Source organism: Canis lupus, chromosome 6 (genome assembly GCF_011100685.1).
Source record: "Canis lupus familiaris isolate Mischka breed German Shepherd chromosome 6, alternate assembly UU_Cfam_GSD_1.0, whole genome shotgun sequence".
Taxonomy (NCBI): domain Eukaryota; kingdom Metazoa; phylum Chordata; class Mammalia; order Carnivora; family Canidae; genus Canis; species Canis lupus.
The window spans coordinates 19,346,287-19,367,716 of record NC_049227.1 but is presented as its reverse complement, the minus strand read 5'-3'; the positions used below and the strand labels follow the sequence as shown (position 1 = coordinate 19,367,716).

Here is a 21,430-nt window from a genome sequence, read left to right as displayed (position 1 = left end):
CCAGGTGGGGACAGTGGGGAGACCTGAGGGGCCAGGTGCAGGATATCTGGGAGTCAGAGGCCCTACTTGGCTCCGTCCCAGTGCTGAGGAAATGGGGCCCAGTGTGCCAAACCTTCAAACATTCCAGAAAAGCTGGGTTTTATGCACAATTCCCTGTTTTTAATCTTGGCAACGAATTTAATTATGCTATGTGCCCCAAACCAAGCCCTCTGCAGGGTGCATCTGGCCAGTGAGCTGTAACTTCTGTGTGGGTTACCCCATGTGACCTGAGAACACGGCTCACCTGGACGTAGTCCGTGAAGGTCCTGGTGCGCTCAGCATCTGTCCTCTCAAAGGCGGAGAACCATTTGCTCAGCTCCACTCTGTCCACCCCAAAGCACCCTGTGGCTGCAATGACCCCGTGGACTTCCAAGACGGCACACACGTCTCCAGGCTCATAGCCGCACAGCTCCACCTGGTGGACAAACTCTTCCAGGCTGCAGGGATCCTCCTGGCTCTTAATCAGCCTGGTGAAGGAGTCAGGGAGGCTGGAGATGCCCATGGGCAGCTCTTCCAGACAAGGGACTGTGAAGACGAGGAGGGCCACTATCAGCCAGGCTGGAGCACAAGCAACATCAAGACAGGACGTGCTCTAACACCAACCAACCACGCCCCAACAGTGAGGGGTCACCTTCTGGGAAGATAGGGTGTGGCCCCCTGGTGGTGGGGATTCTCGGGGGCGCCAGGACTGTTCTCTTGCTCAAGATTCAAACTGAAGGGCAAGATAATGGGACTGGAGTCTGAGAAGCACTGCCCGGAGCTCTAGACAGGGGTCCTGAATTTGGGCTGCCCTAGGCCTTGCCTTGCTGGTGCTTGTGTGTCAGGACACCCTGGAACCCTGCTCTATGCTCCCCATGTTAACTTCCAGTAGCCAGGGCTGGTATGTGCTGCCTCCTGTAAAACCTGGCTCTGCTAAGATCATGGTCACAGGCTTGGCCCGAGTCAAACTCCAGGCAGAGCACAGAATAACTGGGGTTTTGAAACAGAAAGTAAACAAAACACCATGTACCTCAGCAGGGGAAGGAGTTTGGGAAGGCAGAGGCAGGAAGGGAGGGAGTGGGAAGGGGGGAAGAGAAGCACAGGGATGGCAAGGGGCCCGGATATCCTTACTTGAGGAAGAGAGAGGAGAGACCTTCTCACTTTCGGGGTATGGGAAAGCAAGGCTTAAGTAAGATATTTAGAGTTTCAGAGGTAATTCATAGACAAGTTAAAAAAGAGTGTAAAGAATGGAAATAAAGGAGATGAAGATAATGAACGTAAGCCAAAGACTTGTCTTTCAAGACAAGAGGTCAAAAGTCATACTTCAAAAGCCCCGGAGGGAACCAGCAACAGCGGACAGGCTGCCCTGGTGAGCAGGCCAGGGCCGGCGGGGGGTGGGGGGGCCAGACGCTTCCCCTTACATGCCCACCCCTGATGGTGGCACACTTCTGCACATGGCAGTGGGGCAAGGACCAGAAGACCAAGGCCTGGGAGGGGAGGGGCTTGGGTTCCATCCCAGCCCCAGTCCAGCCCCAGTCTGCAGGGGCCACTGGCTTGGGGCGCCGATGGCAGGGGGCGACACTCACCGGTGGGCCAGAGCCGGGTGGGTGTGGGGGTGCGGCGGAGCCGGAACTTCACCTGGCAGGAGTTCACCACAATGCTGTCGTTGGGGTTGAGGTTGCGGGTGCTGACGATGCCTGGTGCGCAGTAGCCCCGCATCAGCAGGTAGTTGGTGTGGGAAGCCTGGCGGGCTTTCACCTCGATGGCCCGGCGCTTGCCCCCCGAGCCTTCGTCCAAGTCTTCCTCCTCATCGTCATCCTCGTCTAAGCCCCCGTCCTTCCCCAAACTAGGAGAAAAAAACACTGCGGTCCGGCTTCAGCAATGGCCTGTGGTCGCTATGGACTCTCTCCTGCCACCCCAGGCATTTGGCTGTGAAGGGCAGCGCGGACTGCTGCTCCAGACTCACCTCCTCTGATCACCTTCACCCCTGTTCACGTACCTATGCTTTTGCAACGGCTGTTCCTTTTGCCTGGAAACACTTCCCAGTTTCTATACAAAAAAATGTCTGCTTTTCCACTAAATCCCAGCTTAGCTATTAAGCCCTTCAGGAACCTCTGCCAAAGCCGCCTTCCGGCCTTACCCCTCCTCTGGCTCCCCCTGCTCCTGAAGGCACAAGCACGAAGCATTGGACTGGACACAGTGCTGAAGTCCCTAGCCCTCAGATCTGTGAGGTCCTGTCCTGAGAACTCCCAGTGGCACTGCTGACACCCTGCCATCTTATGTCCTAGATGCCACATGGTGCCAGACACGACACAGGCAGATACAGCACATGTTTGTTGAATGAATAAACACTAGAGGTGCCTGGATGCTCAGTTGGTTAAGCGTCTGCTTTCAGCTCAGGTCATGACCCTGGGGTCCTGGGATCGAGCCCTGCATCGGGCTCCCTGCTCAGGGGGAGTCTGCTTCTCCCTCTCCCTCCGCCCCTCCCCGTTTGTGCTCTCTCTCTCTCAAATAAATAAAATATTAAAAAAAAAAAAAAAGAAAAAAGAAAAAAGACCCGATGACAGAACAAATAAAACTGCAGACACTACAGGACACACAGTGCCCGAGGCCCCCAGCGGTGCCTGCTGACACCTCCGCCCTCACCTCTTCATGACCTCGTTCTCCACCATGGAGCTGTCCACCACGACAATCTGTTCCGGGATCTGCACATCCACGGAAATGAGGCCCAAGGAGAAAAGCGTCAGGGCGGCCACACAGTGTCCTCCAGGGCTATCCAGAGAAAATGCTACCAGGTCATTGGAAGACTTGCTATTATCTTCGTCTTTGAAGGAGAAGGTATCAGGCTGGTCCAACTTGCCGGCAGCCAGGATTTTACTGAAAAACTGGAATGATTCTGTGCAAACAGTGCTTGGAAATCTCCACATAAAAATCCTGCGTGGACAAAAAGGTGGTAAGGTCCAAACTGAGGACAGATTGTGGGAGGCCTTCCTGTGGAAGGGCTACGGGCCCTGCAGATCTTTGCGTTCAAATCTGTCCATCCCAGCTTCCCCCGAAGCCTTCTTTTCTGCCTCAAGTGGCGCCACGTTTCAATCTAACTGTGCATGTCCTCCCTGCTCACCTGAGCACCTTCACGGCAGGGCCGTGTCTTTGCACCTAGCCTTAATATGTGGTGCCTCACAGGCATTTTCTACAGACAGAAGCCAAACTGGGGAAGACGAGTGCATTTTTTGTGATGATCATCTTTAGCCAAGGCAAGCCCTGAACCCGTGTAGAGATGACAGGACCTGTGTGTGTTCATGTCACTGTCTCTGTGAGGCGACTGCAGAGTTCAGCCCTGGCTTCTGTCCAAGAGTGTGACTTCCCACAATCCTGTAACTGGGTCTGGGCCCCAGGGGGGGACCCAGGACTACCGGACGTGAATGCCACCCCCTGGCTTATAGACAAGAATGTCGCAGGGGAGAAATGGTTAAGGTCAAGGTCAAACGGCCTTGTCAGACCTAGACTCACATCTTCTTTTTTTTTTTTTTTAAGACTCACATCTTGTGCTTCCCAGCCCATAGCTTATAGCAGGCTATGTCCCAGGGAGGCCAAGAAGACCAAGCCTCACTTGGGAGGGGCCTCTGAGAAAGGTGCCAGTGTCTGGAGTCACAGGCAAAGGGATACATAAGCCTACCCACCCCCCCACCCTTCACCCCCCATTTTGCTGTTCTGTTTCTGACCACAGCTTCGGTGTAGATCTGAGGACTGACAAGGAGGCAGCCAGCCAAGGCCAAACTCCTGGAACACTTTTCACAGACTTGCCCTCCGTGTGGTCAAGCAGACTGGTGGCATAAAATGCCAAGCAGGTAACAGAGGCCGGCCATGCCAGCTGCTGGCGTGAGGCCACGCTGTGAGGAGTGCACCTGTTGGGGGCGCTATGGAGAGTGGCAGCATCCCAAACCACCACTCAAGACAGCTGGTGCCTGCAGAAGGCATCTGGAAAATACGGAATGGCTTCGAACTGAAGCATGTAAGCCTGCAAGCCACGGCTTGCTGTGGCTCTGAGCTGTGAGAACGGCCAGTGAGGCCTGACCAGGACTCTGTGTCTTTCGCTGGGCTAATTAGCATGTTAGAAACTCTATTTTTCCCAATCTGATAGGAGAAGGGAAACACAGTACCTGTAGAATAGTAAATGTCCTGACACAAACCACCTCGAACCCTGCCCTTATTTCTGAGCAGGCAGCACAGATGTTGATGAAGACATTGGTTCCAGAAGCTGTGCACTGCACCTGCAGCCTGGGAGGCTGAGCCCTACGCTCTCTGAGGAAGAGCGACATCCCATTGCTTGCACTCCCACGCGCTACTCTTTGCAGCAAAGGTGTGGCCCGGCCTCTGATCTGGAGCCCTGCCTTGCCCCAGCCCCAGCCCCAGCCGAAGGGCTCACCTGTAGTAGGTCTGGGACAACTGGTAGGACATCGGCACGAAGGGCAGAGCCCGGTTTTTCTTTGGGCCCAGCATGTGGTTGACACGGCGCCGGTTGACCAAGCTCCTTTTTTGACATTCCATGAAGACCCTCACGAGAATGTGGTCCTTATACTCGCGGTACAGGCGGAAAGTCTGCAACAAAGCAAGTCCATGGGTGAGCAAGGCTCTCCAGCAGCTGGGGGTGGGGGAGGAGCAGAATATGTGAGTGCACAAAAGCTATAGCTGATCATGTGCACAGGAGGGACTGATGGGGGCAAGGGGCTGGGAGGCTGGAGCAGACTCCTGGGGGTGCGGGCAGGAGGGCCTGGAGGAAGCCAGCAATCCGACCATCAACCTCCACCCCCACATCACAGGTCAGACACCACAGAGGACAGGCAGCTGGCGACATGGGATGGCTTGGCACCCCACGCCTGTGTCTTTGGATAAAAGGGCAGTGGGAGTCAATGCAGAATCACCTCTGCTACCATTTGCGTCCCTAGCCCTCGCCCAGCCCATCAGTAGGCCTGATTGGCTGTGCCTGCATAAAATGCTCCCAAACACATCTGCTTTATGCTGCCTACACCATTGCTCCTCACTGTAGCCTCCAGCTAACTGCTCTCCTACGTCCCCATGTGCCACCGGCCCCCAACCTGTCCTTTAGCCACCCAGCCAAAGTAAGCCTCGGGTGCTTCTATCAGCCCACACACTGCCCCCCTCTGTAGATGGAACATCCAGTCCTTGCTACGCCTGACAAGGACTCCGGGGAGTGGGACCCTGCCCACCACTCTGGCCTCACCGGCCTCCTTACTTTTTCTGAAAAAGCCAAGGCCTCCCCACCATGGAGGCCTTACATTTGCAGTTCCCATTACTTGGAAAGTACCTTCCCTCAATTTTTGTAAGGCTGACTCCTCAACATTTAGCTCTCAGCTCAAATATATCCCCTCAAAAAGCAAATCCTCCTCCATCTTGCTCCTCTGCAGTCAACTGTATTATAGGAACCTGTTTTATTTTCTCCATCGTAACTCTCTACCTGAAATGACCTCATTCGCTTACTCATTGTTTCTCTCCCACAAGAAAGGAAGTCCCACAGAAACACAGATGCAATGGTCTACCCCTGCCACAGCAGTGGCACATGGCACCCAGCACCTAGCACAAATGTAGAAGGCAATGTCTGGCCCGTCGCAGAGGCTCCTCCTGCTGGTCGTACCACCCTGGCTCCATGGCTCAGATTGGACTCTGCCCAGAGGAAGAGCAGCTCCAAGTACTGTGGGGCCAGCAGAGTCCCAATGATTCCAGTTTCTGAAAAGCACTGGCTCAGACAGCCTACCCAAGAGTGAATGTCTAGCATCTACCACACCATAGGAAGGTTCCTGCTAGACCTGTCTCCTCAAAAGCGCTGGCCAGGAAAACATGTGGTCATGGTCTGAGAATTTTAGGCTTGGAAGGTTCTCTGCTGCGTTGGCCCCAGAGCCATGGACAGCAGAGAAGACAGAGGTATATTGACTTCAAGGGATCTTCTGAGCCTATACCACTTGGCAGGGCTGGGGCCCAAGAACAGAGCAAGGCCTTGTCCTTGAGTTCAGTGACCTCACCACTGCGCTACTGCAGAGGGACATGGGATAGGGAGCCAAAGTGGTGGTCAGACGGGGTGCTGGGGCAGCACAGCGTGTTCTCCTGGAGCTGGAAGGGGTCTGGGCACACACTGGGTCTTGTCAGTAGGAGGCCTGCACACCATCATGATTTCTCTCTTGAGAGCTTCCACATCACAGTGGTGCACAGGCCTAAAGGAGGAAGCACTGGCAGGGGCAGAGGGAAAAGAGGCTGGAGAGGGACTATCCTACATCATTCCTTCCCTGCTGAAGGAATGTGGAAGCTGGGATCCAGCTTCGTGGAAAGCCTTGTGTCTTCAGCTCTTCTCTAAGATGACAAGATGGGCATATTCCCCCAACAACTGCAGGCGTGGCCCAGGCATGCTCAGACATGTACAGAGTGAGTGACTGTGGTCCAGCCCACCAGATTTCCACCCACTGCCCTGCAGTGCATCTCCTGGAAACTTGGGGCTGCAGGGAGCCTAGTGGGATCCTATATATGGCCTGACCTTGTCCCTGATGGCCTTCCAGTGCTCAGTGCCAGGTGGGGAGGTCACTAAAGAAGCATCCTGCCACCTGCTGTGGCCTGGGTGCTCTCTTATGCAACTTCCCACACCCCTGGGGGTCAAGGAGAGTGATGAGGCCAGTGACCGCGCCCCCCCTCACCAGAGCTCAGACATCAGCTGGAAATGGAACTGGAGGAAGGATAAGCAGCAGCATGATGCAGGGGGCGAGGCACTGGCAGAGATGCCAGAGACCTGGCTTTTGCCATTAACTTTGGGGCTGAGCTTTCTCTTGTGACAAGCAGTCGGACTGATCTCCAGGTCCTGTCTGACTCGAATCCCGGCTGGGCAGGACAGCCAAAAGGTCCCTACATGGTCACGGGTAAAGTTGAAAATTGGGATTTTTATGGGCAATGCTGGCAGTAAGTTAAAAAAAAAAAATTTTTTTTTTAAACAAGCTCAGGTCCAACAGAATAGAGCTAGGCGCCAGACTAGGGGCTGTCTCTGTGGGACCTCTGCCGGACCCCACCCTGTTCCAATCTTGTTCTCTGGCACGTTCAGGCTCACATAGGCTTTGGGCATGGAGAGGAGGGGGCAAGGCACCACTATCAGCCTCCCGCCCTGAACATGCACACTTCGCGTGAGCAAGCCGGGTCCAAATGCTCCAGGATACCAAGGGTAGCAAGAGTGGGATGACTGGGGACCCTCCCGCTAGACTGGGCCCAGATGTCATCACTGCTGGACAAGCAACTGTACCTCATGGTGACAAATTTAAAGATGACACATACACACTCAGTCTTGGGTTGGCAGAGGCCTGGCCACTGCTGTACAAGGCCGCAGGCTAGGGTGCTGCTCTGAAGCACGAGGGTCACACCTGGCTACCGACTTCCCTTAGATTGCTCCATTTCCCCCTAGTCCTCCTCACCTCCTTTGTGGCCAAAATAATCAGCAGCACCTGAAGAACAGAGGCAGTGCCCCAGCTGGGTCTACACCTTGCCACCTCCCCCAGGGTGCTCTGCGGACCCCTTGTACCAGAGTGCTTGGGGATCCGCAGCATATGTGTCAGGCTCTGCGATCTCTGGGGCTGGGGCTGGGGGCCTGTGGGCTAAACGATGTGATCATTAGAAATAAGGGAGGCATGGGTACCGGTGAGGGGGGAGTGCAGGCCCTCCTCAGCACCTGTCTGCTGGGGCCCTGGAGCCACACAGACACAGGTTTGAGGGAGAGTGGGGTGAGACCTTGGGCACCTGCTTCTTCACGCTCTGAAATGCAAGTTCCTGTGTCTGTCACTTCCCCAGGCTGAGGACAGGGTTAATGGGAACTGCCTTCCTCCCTCCCACCCTCACTCGGCCAAGATAAGGCAGCAATACATTCTGATAGTTGTGACGCGTTCTTAGGGGAGAGATAAGCCCAGGACCCACAGAAAGGGAGTTTTCCCGCTCTGTGATCTCTAGTGATCAAAACAGCTCAACATGTGTAAGTTCTGACTGAAGATAAGCCGTATGGGTCATTCACTCCCTCAGCTCTGCCACAGCTCACTTCCTCTTCTGCCTCCTTTTCTGCATTAACATGAGACTCTGAACCTCAGCCTGGGAGGGATTTTTGGAGGTCACTGGATCCTGTCCCCACACTTGGAAGATGAAAGAAGGGTCAGGGTGGGAGGCTCAGGGGAGATCATTCCCCATCCCCACAAGACTGCACAGCTAAGAAGTGAGAGCGTCCTTCAGCTCCCGCCTCTGATGGCCCAAGCCCCATGGCGCTGCTGTGAAGCTGCCACTGGATCCCCGCCGCCCACCTGGAATGACCGGCAGGACTCCATCTGGCTTTCCGAGAGGGCCAGTGTGCTCTGGATCAGGTTCTGGAGCACCAGGAAGTGGATGTCATCCACGCTGAAAGACAGTGGGGTGGGCAGCAGAGCACATGAGGCCGTGGGCTGTGGGTACTGCTCACACTTGGCAGATGTGGTTCTCATTTAGAAAAAGCATCTGAGCCCACAAAAGTGACCCGAGTGCCCAAGCTATTCACAAACCAGAACAAAACAAATGGTGGTTTTACAAATTGGTCAATTTTTGCAGGGAAAAACATTTGCATTTAGTGGATAAGGGGTGCCATACCCTGGAAACAGGTTTGTCAACTGAAAAAATGTCGTTAGTGCTGAGAGTTTTTCAGCCTATCTACCCAGCTGTGAGATCAAGAGTTGCATACTTTATTGACTGTCCCAGCCACACGGTCCATCTTAAAAAGTTTTTCTCCGAAGAAACTTCTCACTGAAATACAGAGCTAAAACCGAACTGAATATTGGTTATCCAATGAGGAAAAAGATAGCTGAGCTTTCTAACCAGAGCTTTGTGTGGAAAGTCATGGGCTGGGAATTCAAATCCTTTCCTCAACGGGCCTTAAGGCTAGGCCACTGATAGGTGAGGCTAGGGTTGGCAAGGTTCTCTTGGAAATGGCCAGATAATAAAGATTTTGGGGTCTTCATGGGCTGTGTGGTCTCTGTTGTAACCACTCAATCCTGATGCTATAGGATGGAAGTGGCACAGATGACACATGGGTCAGGCATGGCTATGCTCTAGTACAAATTTATTTTCAAAGACGGCAGGGTGGCCCTGGGTGGCACCCATGCTGGGCCACAGGCAGCCCGATCAACCAGCTGAGGGAAAGTCAGTTGGTAAATCAGTGCTTACCTATTAAGTTCATCCTCTTTCCTGGTTAGATCCTTTTCATCTCCAATCGCCAAAACTCGGTATCTATGTAAGGAATGAAAAGACGAGTGTGTCAGTGGAACACGGCAGACCTCTAGTAACCAAGTAGATGCTTGCCCAACATGGCCATTTACTGGCTAAAGTGTTGGAGGAAATGTAAAACTCATTAAAATTCAAACACGTACGTGTCAATTACAATGAGAAAATACCATGTTCTGCTCATCAAATGAGCGTGTTGTTAAAATGAGGGCTGAGGAAATACAAAATGATCATTTACTGACAATTAGGAAACAATACAGGAAAGTGTTTATTGGCAGAGAGCTGCTGTTAATTGTTAAGGGAAGGGGATCTAAAATTGTGGGTTCAGTCTGATTAAAAACAAGCATGAGAAAGAGGTCTAGAAGAAAGTATTCAGAAAAGAGCGGTTGGGGATCCCCGGGTGGCTCAGCGGTTTAGCACCTGCCTTCGGCCCAGGGTGTGATCCTGGAGTCCCGGGATCGAGTCCCGCGTCAGGCTCCCTACATGGAGCCTGCTTCTCCCTCTGCCTGTGTCTCTGCCTCTCTCTCTTTCTCTCTGTGTCTCTCATGAATAAATAAAAAATCTTTTTTTCTTTTTATAAATAAAAAATCTTAAAAAAAAAAAAGAGAGCAGTTGTATTAGGTAGCAGATTATTTCCCCATCTGCATTTTTGAGCTTCAAGTAATGCTGCTTCCTTGTACTCTAACCAAACAAATACAAGAGAAGTCCCAATGTGCTAGCCATCATGCTACACAGCCAGCCAGGCAAATAGATTTGAGAAATCATAGAACTCACTTTTAAAAACACATGGCTATTTACTTGTAAGACATTTCTTTGTTTTCTATAATTCTAAAATCAAAATTCATCTTGGCAACAGTAAATTCTTAAAATTTAGGAATAAGGAAAAAAAGCACCTTTTCATAATATGAACTATTTTTAAAGCAGTTGAATCTATTTCTTTTTGTCTGGCCTGCCAGGATGTTCAAGATCAAGTTTAGTGTTAAATCGTTACAACTGGATGGAACTTCTTTCCTCCAGATGATTCATGAACTTTTTAAAATAATCTTTATTTTAACTGTATTTTTTTATAACTAAAAGTTGCCCTATAAATTTACTGAGACTAGGTGGGGCTATAAGTCACAAATAGGTAAACGGGTCATTTGAATCACTTACTGAACATAAACCATATCATTTGGGAGTTCTAGCGAACAGTCTGCTGCAAACACACACACACACACACACACACACACACACAAAACAAAAAACAGAACCAAGTGTCAACTCCGAGAAGGACTACATATCGCTCCCTAGGCCTGGCATATGCGGGTACAACATGAATTATTTGTTGGATGACTCAAAGAAGGAGATCTCTGACTGACATGTAGAGGGCTAACTACAACTGTATTGTATGGTTCCCAAACAGGAACCAATTGATGAAAGTCACCTCTACAGGAAGAGATGCAGAAATCCAGTGGCCAGAGGGACCATCTCGATGAGGATGGTAAAAGAGGATTCATATTTGGATTAAGCAGTGGCAACAAGCCTGGTTCACAGAACTCAAGCTTTTAACATCTCTTGGTTTCTATGCTCAAACCAAGTGTGTTCTTCCTGGAAAGAGATGAGGCTCTGAAGTCAGACCCACCACAGAAGTTCAAATTCTGGCCCTGTGGCTCACAAGCACCATGGCTTTGGGTGAGCTACTTCTATCTTGGAGTTTCTTCATATGTCAAGTGAGCAATCTTGGCAAGAGCACACCAATCACTTGTGGAGGCCTGGATTAGGCCAGCAGCAGGGCCTCTATGGGAGAAGGAACGGGAGTGCCCGGCAGGGTGCTCGGGATGGTGGTGGCCTCCCCATTTTCATGTCTCTTGTGAGAGAAGGTGAGGTGGCTCAAGGTCAGGGGACACAGCAGGGTTAGCTCCAAGGCCATGGAACTACCGACACAGGGAAATGCCTGTGGCCAGTGACTTTTCCTCTTGCTCCATGAGGATCACACAGAAGTTTCCCAGAAGAACCTTACCTGGCAAACAGCTCCTGGAGTGTGTCTGGGATTTCAAGGTTGGGATCCTTTAGAGCAGAACTGAACTTCTCTTTGAGCTTCTCCACAAATTCTTTAAATTCACTGGCACAAACCTTTCAACGTGGGAGAATGAGATGTTAAAGCCCTTTCTCTCCCTGAGGAGAAGTTTCACTGACACATCAAGGAAAATCTTGTAATAAACTCCCATAGCAGTGACTTCCCAGAAACACGGACTGAGAAGCATGGCCTCCTCTGCCTCCCTGCCTCCCCAGCCCGATGAGTCCACCTGGGAAGAAGTGACAGACACTCACCACTCTGCCCAGGGATTTGGGGCAAGAAACATGCTGCTGGCCCTCACTCCTGCACCACCATCTCTCTCCCAAGCCCCAGAAGGGAGGACAGTGTGTTGCACACTGTCCCCACAGCCTCTTGCCACTGCACACCTCTCTACCCAGATAACTCAGAAAAACTCACATCCTGTCCTATCTGCTAGCTTTCCAGGGAGTCTAGCTGCTTGAAATTTCTGAAGAGCTGCCCTATTTCTTTAATGAAATATGCTCAAGGCCCTGCAGAATTGCAAAGTGGCATGCCAAATTCTAACAATCTCTAAGATCTGGTGCTACAGCCTCATCAAATGAGGGCCAAAGCCAAAGAACTGACGAGCTGATTTCCCAGACTCACAGGAAAAATATCTGTATTTGCAAGTCAGGCAGAGACGCCGTGGGACCCAGAGGACCAGAGAGGAATGTACACAGTCCGGCCTTCGGGGCACACTGAGCCCAATGACCATGCAGGGCCTACCTTTGGGTCTTCGTAGTCACATTTTCGATTCATGAATTCTCCAACAAGGGCCTTATCCTGGTACACCTCAGCGAGGCAAACTCTGCAAAAAGAGAGGATGAATGTGAGGTCTGGGGTTGTAATAATGTCTGCGTTCAGAACCATCTGAAGACTCCTGTTCTAATACGTCTGCCTGTGGCTAACTGCGAGGTATGAGTTACTTACACACCTGCTGGGTGATTACAGCTCTTAATAATGAAGGATTACAGGTCAGCCAACCCTGATTCAAGTCAGGTCTGTCATTGCTCACGCTTCACACCTTTGGCTTCTCTGAGCTTCCATTCTCCGCATGTAGACTGAAAACAGTGGCTCCTGCCTGCTTGCCTGCTCTCACCGGTATCTAGCCAGGACCAAACGAGATGCTCTATGTGAAAATGTACTATAAATTTTAAATTGGGCTGCCCGGGTGGCTCAGCGGTTTAGCGCCTCCTTCAGCCCAGGACATGATCCTGGAGACTCGGGATGGAGTCCCACGTCGGGCTCCCTGCATGGAGCCTGCTTCTCCCTCTGCCTGTGTCTCTGCCTCTCTCTCTCTGTGTCTCTAATGACTAAATTAAAAAAAAATCTTAAAAAAAAATTTTAATTATCATATAGGCCCTGGTGTTCGTTATTAGTCAAAAGAACTACTTGTCTACTGCAGACATCTTTGTCTCTCCATGACATAAGGAGAGCCTGACTTGCCCAAAAAGAAATGGAGGGAGAGGCAGCCAGTGTCTGTAGGGCTCCTATGAACCAGGTGCTTCCACCTTCCTGAAGAGCTTACAAGCTCCATTTTAGAGCTCAGTGAGGTGTAGGGGCTCCCAAAGTGACATGTCTGCCAGGGGCTGAGGCAGGTGGGCCAGGGGTGGCTATTATTGGTAGTATTGTCCTGCTCAGAGGTGAGGGAATGGCCTCCAAGTGGATACATGCCCTGTGCAAGGTTCTACAGCTCATGTTCCCTTCCCCTGACTGATGCTGCAGGACACAAGAAAGAGCATCAGGCGGGGCCAGGAAGCCCAAGTTCCAGAACTTATTCCACTGCCAACGCACTGTCACCCTAGCCAACCCACATCCTCTCTCTGGGCCTGTTTCCACTCTGAAAGAAGAGGACTTTGGAGCAGGTGATCAGAGCCCTTAGATAGAAAAGTCTAAGATTCTATGCACCAGAGCCAGTGGTCCCCAAAGGAAGGCCCCTTGCTATGTCTAACCCGCTGGCTCCTGCAGACATTTGGAGACATGTCTAGCTGTCATGGCTGGGAGTGGGGTGCTAGTGGCGACTAGTGGGTAGAGGCAGGGCTGCTGCTAAATATCCCACAGTGCACAGAATGGCCCCGCCACAAAGAATTTTCTGGCATCAAATGTCAATAGTGCTGAGGTTGAGAATTCCTGGCTGGAGAAGTTTTCTCTGCAATCAAGGGCTGGGCTGTTCCTCTCTACAACCTGGTTGACGGCACGTAGGCCAAGGCTCAGAATCAAGCCAGAGCTAAGCTCTTTTACTGACCCATGGCATGAACAACCAATTGGGTGAAGTGGTCCTTTCCAACCCTGTCATGTGTCCCCTCCATGCCCCCTTGGATGCTCCCTGTTGTCTTATAGGGTTGGTGATGGCACTGTGCCCTGGCCATGTGAGAAACAGATGGGCAAGCAGCCTTGCTGGCCACTGACAAACCCCAAGGAGGATGCTTTGTGACTCCCAGCCAGCTGCCATCCCCACTCGTACCAAGCCACATCAGGAGACACGGAGGGGACACCTAGTTCTACTGGGGACAGTGTTCTTTGGTGCAATGACCCTGGTCCTGTCTAGCTTCTTCCTGGAGTTAGCTATGTGATGGGCCATTGACACAGAGAGGTAAACAGCTGCTCTGAGCACTAAAAATGGTAGTAAAACTCAGCAGATGCCTCGGCCCTCACCACACACTTCTAATGTAATGTATTCAACGAACCACCTAGCCTGAATGGCCTGTTTCTTCCTGGGTAGCAAAGAACAGTACCTACTTCTTGAGGCTGGCCTGCAGTCTACATGACACCAGATATGGGGAAGGACGCAGAAGCAGGTCTGGCCCTGGAAAAATCATGGACCCCAACACTGCAAACAGGCTATAGGTGAGCCAGGGGACAGCTCACTGCTCTCTCTGGATTTTCTAGTGGACTCTTAAGCAAAAGGGATGGCAGAAGAGTAAAGAATGAACTAGACACATGGGAGGAACCTTGGCCTAAAGTTAGAAAAGTTCATATGAGGCTTACTTATAGTTCAGATAGGCTTGTGGGTTTTTGACTATGTAGCGAGCTCTTCGTCCAACTGAATGAGATGTCTTATCCAGAGACTCTTCAAAAGTAGAGTGCAAGATGTCCCGCACAACTTGCCAGGGGACAAATGGGCCCTTTACCTGGATCAAACACAAGCCAAGATGGAAAATCAGAATCCTCAGAGTCTGCATTATGGGTCCTTAATGTGAAGGAAGGGGGAGGGTATATTCCGTGGTAGCTCTTTCCACAGCGGGTACTCCAAACTGGCCCCTCATGTGTTTACTCATTCACATTTACAGTGCACTGATGATGTGCCTGGCATAAGTGAGGTGCTGGGCAAAGAATAAGCCAGATCCTCAATGTCTAGTGGGTAAGAGTGTCTTCTAGAAAGTAACAGGTGCTCGGGGAATGTTGAGTAATACTGTCTGGAGTGGAGGTTATGCGTACATTGATGTATTTAGTTAGATACTTTTAAAGGTTTAAGTACATGTTATGTATGCTCAGAAACATCCTGTAGGTTAGTAGAATTAGCCTCATTAGAGACTCAGGAGAACATTTTGGCCAAAACACACAGGAAGGCAGAGTCTAGACAGGAAAGGGGCTTGATGACAAGCTTATTTTCTGAGAGCCCCCCAGAATGAGGTGGCCCAAGGATCTGGTCTAAATGTAAGCAGATGAGTGGAGGGTCTGCTGTCCCTGAACCATGCAGGGCTCTGCTGGCCTCTCTGGCTGCATGGAGGGTGGGTGGCAGAAGGCACATCCCTCTTGTCAGTGTTGTGATGAAAACCCATTGCAGAGGCAAGGAACAAATATTAAGAACAGCAACACATCATTTCCAGCTTGTTCCTGGGAGAAGGGATCGGGCTGGAATTTAGTAGGGAATGGGGGTGGTGGTGGTGGTGGTGGTGAGAGCATCTGGGCAAAGTGGTCAAGAAAAAAGGGATCCAATGAGCTAGGCAGAGAGCATCCAGGGCTGCCTCTCTTGGCTGGTATGCTTTAGGACAGGGTGTACAAACTGGGCTTGGATGGAGCTGCCCTAACCATGCTCCCCGGTGGCATGACTACCTAGAAGGAGCCTGGCACTAGATGGTGACAACTCATTCTCTGGTGGCTTTCATGAATCAGCTTGATCAGACACTTGCCGACCTGGATTGCTCTCCCCATGCCTTGCTGCAAACTCAGAAGATCTAAACAGTGCAAAATGGTGGGAACAGACAGCCTAGGAGTCAGTGAGGCTGCTCTGGGGAACGTAGTGAGGAAGTGAACTCAGGCTCGGGCTGTGGGACCTTCTTGGAGGCAATGACATCAGAGGAAAGAGGAAGAATTTGCTAGCTAGGAAGCTAGGTCCTCCCCAGCCGCCAGGGTTCAGGGACACAGGCCAGAGGGACAGGTGAGTGTGGGGGCCTGGGGCATGGAAGGCGTGGGCCAGGCCAAGGCCACCATCAGCATTCCACATCAACTGGGTGCACAGTGACAGAGCGATGGCCATGTAGTAGGCACCATGCTAGGGGCTTGGAAAACAAATGAGAAGTCTCTCTCCCTTGCAAGGAGCAGTCGCTCCAATGAGCCAAGAAGAGTCAGAAGCAAAAGAAGCAGCATGAAAAGTCCATGCCCGAGGGATGCAGCAAGAACACAGTAATTCCTTCCAATTGGCAGGATCACCGAAGCCTTTCCAGAGAGGATAAGCAGTTGTGAGAGATAAATAGAGGAGTTTTTCAGGCAGATGAGGATGGGAGAAGGGGAGCAGAAAGTATCAGACTCCTGGTGAAGAGAGAGAGAACAACTCGGGGCTGGTTAGCTTGTAGACAGGCAAAGATTTGTATGTGTTAGCTGAAGGCTGGAAAGAAATGTGCAAAAATGAGAGTATTCATTTGTAGGATCCTGGGAAATGTTCTTCCCAATGGCCAAAGAAAACAGATAAGTGGAATGTCCCAGGGACCACAAGCCTCCATGGGCGGGTCTTATGGGGAAGAGGACAACCCATGGGAGGGAAAGCCACGTGGCAGGGCTGTGGGCAGGGAAGGAAGAGGGACCTGGTGGGCCAAATACCTTGGTGTTGAGGACATTGCTGGCAATGCGGCAGAGCATGAGCAGCCCATCTTCCTGTATGGACCAGGTGACGCGCAGTCGGGTCATCCTTTGCAGGGCGCTCTGGTCGGCCTCGTCGTGGTAACGCAGGCTCCTGTTTTTCTCTTGGGGGGACTCTTCTAAGAATATCAGGGGGAGAAAGAGAAGGAGCCTCTAACAATTGGTTTGGAGCTGTCCCCCTGGAGAGGGGAAGGGTTCCTATTCAGCTAGTGAGATCTGACCAAGGGTATCCATTATCAGAATTGTATTGTGTCAGAAGCCAGATAAACTAACCACAAAAGATTTGGGCCTGGATAGATTTTTTTTTTTTTACTCCTTTAGTCGTGTCTCTTTGATGTGGACAGGCTGGGCAGCCTGAATGCAGCCTCTTGTGAGTTATCTGCCAATCTTCAATCCTTCCCACTGTGGTGCTAGGTGCTTTGGAAGCATATGGAGCATGCTTGGGGCCCCCACCATTCTCTTGCACAGTAACATCAGAGATGCTGCAGAAAATCTGGGGCACCACAGGGGGAATAAGGCATATCCTACAGGGCTGCCTCAAGGATTAAACCAGATTGGGTATAAAACACCCAGTGCGGTGCCAGTCACCAACATTGCGGAATATTTACTGTGTGCCAAGCACTGGTTTAAGCTTTTTACGTATCACAACTACTTTGTGGAGCACCTGGCTGGCACAGTTGGCTGAATGTCCAACTCTCAGTTTCAGCTCAGGTCATGATCTTGGGGTCGTGGGATTGAGCCCCTCATTGGGGCTCAATTGGGGCTCAATTTAATATAGACTCTGCTTGGGATTCTCTCCCTTTCCCTCTCCTTCTGCCCCTCTCCCCCTTGAATGCACTCTCTTGCTTGCTCTTGATCTCTCTCCAAAATGAATAAATATAAACTTAAAGAAAAGAAATACCACTTTTCACTAGCCCTATAAGGAAGAGGCAGTTATAATCCCCATTTTGTAGTTGAGGAATCTGAAACACAGCAAAGTACAGCAGTTTGCCCAAAGTCACACAGCCCAGTCAGTAGCAGACATAGGATCTGAACCGTGAGCTCTTACCCACTAGCTTTTTTCAACATCTCCTCCCCTCAGGGAGATACTCATGATAGTTTCACAAGGTAAACACCATATGCTACTGCCAATTCCAAGAGACTGTTTGTTTAGGAAGTTTTTCCAAATTAAGGCAGAAGAAAAGTAGGGTAAGAACATTTGGGATGCCAAGGGACACCACCACTGTATTTTGCCTTGTTACAAATTCAGGTCTTTGTGAGCCAAATCGATCTCACGCATATCTGGATAGGCTGAGCTAAGGGGGCCTTTCCAACAGACACAAGGCTATTTGTCATGAACACCAGCCAAATAAACCACTGAAAACAGGTTCCCGTTTAAACATTCTGTTCTCGTCTGAAAGCGCTAGAGCTATCAGATCACTGTTGTAACACACACTTAGAGGATGCAACGTGGTCAAAGAAACAGATGCTGGTCTCCTCACTGTCCTCCCACTGTCCTTTGCTATAAAGACTTGCTCAGGTGAAGAATCCAAAATGGCAGTGAACACACCTAAGGGGTTCTTCGAAGAGATTCTGCAGGCTTGACCCCCTCCCACCTTTCCTCCAATTTACAAATACGACATGACTTTGAACTGTGGCCCGATTAACATAAGGCAGATATTAAAAGCCAAACCAAAAGAATAATAGGATTTTGGCTAAATTTGGTAAAGATTTCTGCTAAAGATTTTTCAATTTTTCCAGTTGAGGTTAAGTTAGAAAATTCAATGAGGGAGGTTACTGAGATGGCACATAAGGAGCTTGAGGAGCTTTGTTCACCAGTTTCATGTGGAGACTAAATTGGCAACCACACAGAATTGGCCCTACATATCGCAGGAAAACAGAAACCCAAGTCTGAGGGCAGAGCTCATGCTGGCCGCAGTGACAGTACTGCATGTCTCCGAGCTGGGACATACACAGACAAGGCCTAGCAGATACAAGTGATCATCACAAAACCTTTTTTCTTTTTCTTGATCTTCTTTCCGAGGTCCTTCCTCAGCCGTTTCCGTTTCTGGCTTCTCCCACCCCTCACTCTTCGGTTCCTGTCCAGCGTGGGCTCTTGGCCAATCTCAAACTGTTCTTCCCAGTCAGCACACAGCTCAGATCCTGGTCTGGCTTCCCCCCAGATATTCAATCTGCCACTACCTAGAAATAACCACAGCAGGTGAGTGTCTCAGGATAAGCCCCACAAAAGCTAGAAGCCAAATGGAACGTGCTTGAGCTGGCCTCCCGTCTGCTTCTGGGGTGAACTCCCTGCACACATACCTCCAGCACCGAGTGGTAATGGGCGCTTGGACAGAAACGTCTGGAGCCTCACCATGAGCCCATTTTCAGAAGTAGTGTTCTCCTAAAAGGCAAGTACATTGCTGGAATAAAGTGGGGACTCCGCTGAATCCCCAGGAGCCCAGAGCATTAAATGCAGGGAGGTGTTCGGGTCTCTGCTGGAGAGGCCGAGGGCGGATGGGCTGCTTCTGTGCAAACGCTTGCTTCTCACACATGGCACTCCCTCATGTGTGACCTCTGTCTCATGGACTTTCTGTTCCTACTTTAAAACGGAACACCTGTTCATATCACAGAATCAGTTAGAATCCACTGGAAAAAAATAGGCTAGACCAGACTGATATACCTACAATACATACATAAATAAATACTGGGGCCTCTGGTCAGCTTTGGTTTTACCAGTTCAGAATCAGTGAGCCAGCTGGGAAAGGGTGAGAGGGATGGGTACCTATGGTAGCCCCCCCCCGGGGGGACCACACGCGGGCATGGGTGGTCCTTGCTCCCCAGAAGCCTACCTTCTTGGCCTTGCTGATGATGTAGCTGGTCCAGATCCAGTTGCGCTTTAGGTGCCCATAGAAACTGGAATCGAGCCCAGCGGCTCCCAGCCCATCCCCAGGGATGAAGCCTTCATCCACTACCTCACGGCTCCCCCTGAGAGGCAGGAGGTAAACAGAAAGAGTTCTTCTTGGGAACTGAAAAGAGAGCCCGTGACATGGGTGAGGGTGCTTTTTCTCACTAATTTTTGCCTTTTTGGTAATAATACCTAATAGAAGCAAAGCACTTGTCAAAACCCCAGATATTGATATAAATTCCCAGTTTTTTAACTTTGGCAACTTTTTTTTTTAAACAATATGGTCCACAGCCATCAATTTGCACCTTGGCCTCAGAGACCTGGGCACTCCTGGCCTGACATCCAAAGCCAGAGCCAATGGATGAGAATAGCCCTAGCCCTACACTTGGGGACGGTGTGTGGAGGGGCCAGGACACACGTGTTGTACTCCATCATGGCACACTTGCGCTCCAGGTTGTGCTTGTCGATGGCACATTCCTGCTCCTTCCGCAGACTGCCCTCCTCATCAACGCCGTGATCCTGGGTGCTGTTCTTCCTGACACGTGGGTAGCGTACCACACCTAGGAAATGAAACACAAGCTTCTCTGATGACAGTATACTGCTACAGCTCTGTGACTCCACTTCCCAACTAGGGGACAGGGTCTGAAACTGGAAGAAGCTCTTCATACGCATGCATCATAATAGATGTCAGATGGTTCAACACTGGTGCATGAGCATGAGGGAAGGATTTGTGCTCTGGATGAACCCCGCTAAGCTGGGACGGCAGGTTGCCAACAGCAGAACCAAACAGGAATTGTGAGCACAGGAACCCCGAAGGTTCCTTCTTCGGGGGAAACCTACAGAACTCCCATGTGCCAGCACGGAGGGAGTGGTAAACAGAAATGAGGCACTTGGCCGTGGCTGCAGGGTCAGGGTCAGCAGGGATCTGGACAGACAGCTCATTGCAGTGTCAATTTCCCCAGGCCCCATGGGGTCTGGGAGGCAGCCAGATGTTTCCTGCATGCCCAAGAGGGGCATTAACATAGTTGAAAAATTACGTTCTGTTAATCCACAATAAAGAAAATTGCGTTTCTTGCAAGAGAATATAAACTACTACACTAAATTGTTGCTTGAGCCAGGCAAAGGAAGGTTACGGTGATTTGCAGGCTACCAAAGACAGTCTTCTAACACACTCAACTGCAGACCTGGGTCTGGGTGGGGGCAAAGGGGCAGTGGGGAGAGCCCATGCCCCACACCTCTCAGCTGGTGTTTACAGAAGACACTGTGTTCAAGCTTTGTTTCAGCCCAGAAGTTGGTGGTGTTCCCAGCTTAGAAATGAAGAGGCAAACCTCAGAGGTATTCAGGGGGCCCAAGGTCATGCATCTGAAAGGCCGGATGGTCCTAGGACTTAAGGCAATGCTTCTCCTGTGCACCATCTAGCTGTGTGCTCGAAATGCAGATTTAGACCATCTCCATGCCTGCTGAACCTAAAGCACTGGACAGGGCCCGATAATCTGCATTTTAGCAGGCTTCCCAGATGCTTCTAGTACACTCATGCTCAGTGAGCCCCTGCTTTAAAGGATGCTCACGTCTTAATATATGGTGCTTTTCCTCAGTCCTTGGGGCAGAACCTCCTCAAATGTTTGTTGAACGAAGGGACAATCAATGCCTGATTAATGGACTCTGAGCCTCCCCTATTTCTGCTCATGAACACTTAAAAGGGATGGAAATTCACCAGTTGTCAAGCCTCAACAACTCTGGTGCAAATAACATACTGGTTCACAAATTTTTATCTGGGTATAAAATGCAGGGGAATTAGGGCACTCTAAAAATCTGAAATGGTTAAAAGCCTAGCTCACTGAATTCCAGAGGACTCTATGAAACACACAGTTCTAAAATCTGTCTGGACCCATTACATTAAAGGTTCTAAATACAAGGGCTCATTACCCTGCCAGCACTAAACAATTCTATGAAATAAATGTGGGACTCCTGCTTTGCAAAATGCAAAGTGCAGTACTGATCTTTTGGCTCTGTGACAGGGAAGGGAGAAGGGCTCCTCTCCCAGGTGCATATTAGATGTACCATCCCTTCTCTTAGCAGAAGTGGCAAGA

The 21,430-nt window shown here is 50.6% G+C and overlaps 1 protein-coding gene across 2 annotated transcripts in view; it reads right to left on the bottom strand.

Moving 5' to 3' along the window:
• The window catches only part of GTF3C1 (general transcription factor IIIC subunit 1), a 73,574-nt gene that overhangs the window by 4,421 nt on the left and 47,723 nt on the right, over positions 1 to 21,430 (bottom strand). For both annotated transcript variants that reach the window (XM_038539985.1, XM_038539986.1), the window contains 14 exons: positions 19,759 to 19,900; positions 19,285 to 19,420; positions 18,755 to 18,836; positions 18,446 to 18,634; positions 16,415 to 16,572; positions 14,363 to 14,505; positions 12,101 to 12,182; positions 11,300 to 11,412; positions 9,244 to 9,306; positions 8,352 to 8,445; positions 4,445 to 4,617; positions 2,665 to 2,952; positions 1,605 to 1,864; positions 284 to 564 (listed from right to left, as the gene is read on the bottom strand). In XM_038539985.1, coding sequence (XP_038395913.1) covers positions 284 to 564; positions 1,605 to 1,864; positions 2,665 to 2,952; positions 4,445 to 4,617; positions 8,352 to 8,445; positions 9,244 to 9,306; positions 11,300 to 11,412; positions 12,101 to 12,182; positions 14,363 to 14,505; positions 16,415 to 16,572; positions 18,446 to 18,634; positions 18,755 to 18,836; positions 19,285 to 19,420; positions 19,759 to 19,900 — 2,204 coding nt within the window. The remainder of the gene's footprint in view (positions 1 to 283; positions 565 to 1,604; positions 1,865 to 2,664; positions 2,953 to 4,444; positions 4,618 to 8,351; positions 8,446 to 9,243; positions 9,307 to 11,299; positions 11,413 to 12,100; positions 12,183 to 14,362; positions 14,506 to 16,414; positions 16,573 to 18,445; positions 18,635 to 18,754; positions 18,837 to 19,284; positions 19,421 to 19,758; positions 19,901 to 21,430) is intronic.